The sequence below is a fragment of the Pteropus medius genome, unplaced genomic scaffold, assembly GCF_902729225.1.
Source record: "Pteropus medius unplaced genomic scaffold, Ma_sr-lr_union100, whole genome shotgun sequence".
In the NCBI taxonomy this organism is placed as follows: domain Eukaryota; kingdom Metazoa; phylum Chordata; class Mammalia; order Chiroptera; family Pteropodidae; genus Pteropus; species Pteropus medius.
In genome coordinates this window covers 1,630,551-1,632,232 of record NW_024354501.1, presented here as the reverse complement: position 1 = coordinate 1,632,232, position 1,682 = coordinate 1,630,551, and the positions used below count along the sequence as shown (strand labels likewise).

General features: G+C 61.2%; 1 protein-coding gene across 1 annotated transcript in view; it reads right to left on the bottom strand.

The window, feature by feature from the left end:
- TRPM1 (transient receptor potential cation channel subfamily M member 1) overlaps positions 1 to 1,682 on the bottom strand; it is a 62,874-nt gene that overhangs the window by 30,600 nt on the left and 30,592 nt on the right. Inside the window, exons 13-14 of the mRNA XM_039853456.1 lie at positions 639 to 773; positions 126 to 176 (exon numbers count right to left, since the gene is read on the bottom strand). Of these exons, the coding sequence (XP_039709390.1) occupies positions 126 to 176; positions 639 to 773 (186 nt within the window). The remainder of the gene's footprint in view (positions 1 to 125; positions 177 to 638; positions 774 to 1,682) is intronic.

The following is a 1,682-nucleotide window of genomic DNA, read 5'->3' as shown; positions in this document are numbered from 1 at the left end:
CAGGAATTCATTATGTCTTATGCCTCCAATTGGGTGACCACACATTTAGAAATTTAAAAACTGCTTTACAAAAAGTGTCTAGTTGCAACGTGGCCACAGGCCAGGACTCCGAGGCAGCGACTGACCTTCTTTACGTCCCTGACCAGCAGATGCAGGGTGTTCGGGGGGCCCAATCGCTGCAAGGGAAACATGCAGCTGCGTTAGAGACGAGTCCCTCCTGGACCCAGAGCAAAACCCCACCCCACGCGGCGGAATGAGCGCATCGATGGAGCGTGATGATAGTAAGTCACCGTCGGCCTGTTTCATGGGCCGAGACCGGTCACGGTGAAGACGCGCCAAATATGTGAAATAACATCTTATCGAATTATTGCCAAGGGCACCTTATGATGCGCAACATGGTGTTAAAAATTCACCGGGTCAGCAAACCGCCGCCAAGGACGTTTCTGCCACTTGGATTTCTCAGAATTCACAGACGTGATGGAAGCCAAGTGGGACCCGTTCAAAGGCTTCTATTCGAGGGTGTCCCTCCCCGCCGACACCGCACCGCACCGATTCCGGGCATGTGCGCGCACAGATGCGCCAGCGCCATGCCCCGAGGGCGCGGCCGGCGCCCCGCGAGCCCCCGCGGGGACACTCACCGTGTTGTAAAGCTCCTCCAGCCGCGGGATGGTAAGAAAGTGCTGCATGTTCACCCCGTTTTCGATCAGGAGCTTCACGAAGTCCACGCGATCCAGGACCAAGGCGTCCAGCATGGCCTGCTCCAGCGCGTTCACCTGCACGGGCGGGAGACGGAGCCGGCGCTGGCTTCGGGGGCCTCGCGGGAACCCCGGCAGCGGCAGGCGGGAGACTCTGCAGAGGCGCCGCCTTCTCCCCCACACCCCAGAGCTCTCTGAACGTGGTCGGCCCTGCTCTGGCCCCGGCGAACACCTGCCACCTGCCCTCCCGCCCCTTGCTCCTCCGTTTGGCCCCCCGTGGACCAAACCGAGGACCAAAGGTTGGCAAGAGGAGAAAAGTAAGTGATTTTTCTCCTTAAAACAGATCGAAGAGGATTCGGAATGACAGTCGAACCGGCACCATTTTCTCCCGTTTCCAGTTTTGATTTTAATTAAAATCGTTTATTAACGTCGGTCGAAGCGCTCTTCTCAAAACGGAACTGTGATCGAGATGCGTCTCCAAGCCCCCGGCTCCGCGCACAGTGCTTTCTGAGGGGCGGACTGTAATATTCGTCATTTACGCCTCCGTGCTTTACATGCGATGGGACCCTCAGCCCCCGGCGTCGCGTAAGGCTCGCTGGGGAGTTCGTTTCGCTGACCGGGAACAACCCGTGTGGCCGCGGGTGGGACCCAGGGGCGTGCGGCCCGCCGTCAGAGCGGGCGACGTCGGTCCCGGTCACCGCGGAGGCCCCGCGCCCTGTCTCGCATCACCGCGTGACGTGTGACGCGTGGCGGTCACCGTCCCCTCCGCCCCCAGTTACAGGCCGTGTCTGGTCTGGTCGTGACAGCGCACTCCTGTTTCCACGTGCGGGCGCCCGCGTGTCCGCCGGGCGTGGAGCCGCGGCTGGCTCCGCCCCCAAAGCCGCAAACTCGGGGTGCGCGACGACCTGCAGCCACGTCACAGCGAAGGCGGCCTCGCTGGTCGAAGGTGGCCTCGCTGCTGACACAATCCCATGATGGTTTCCCCAC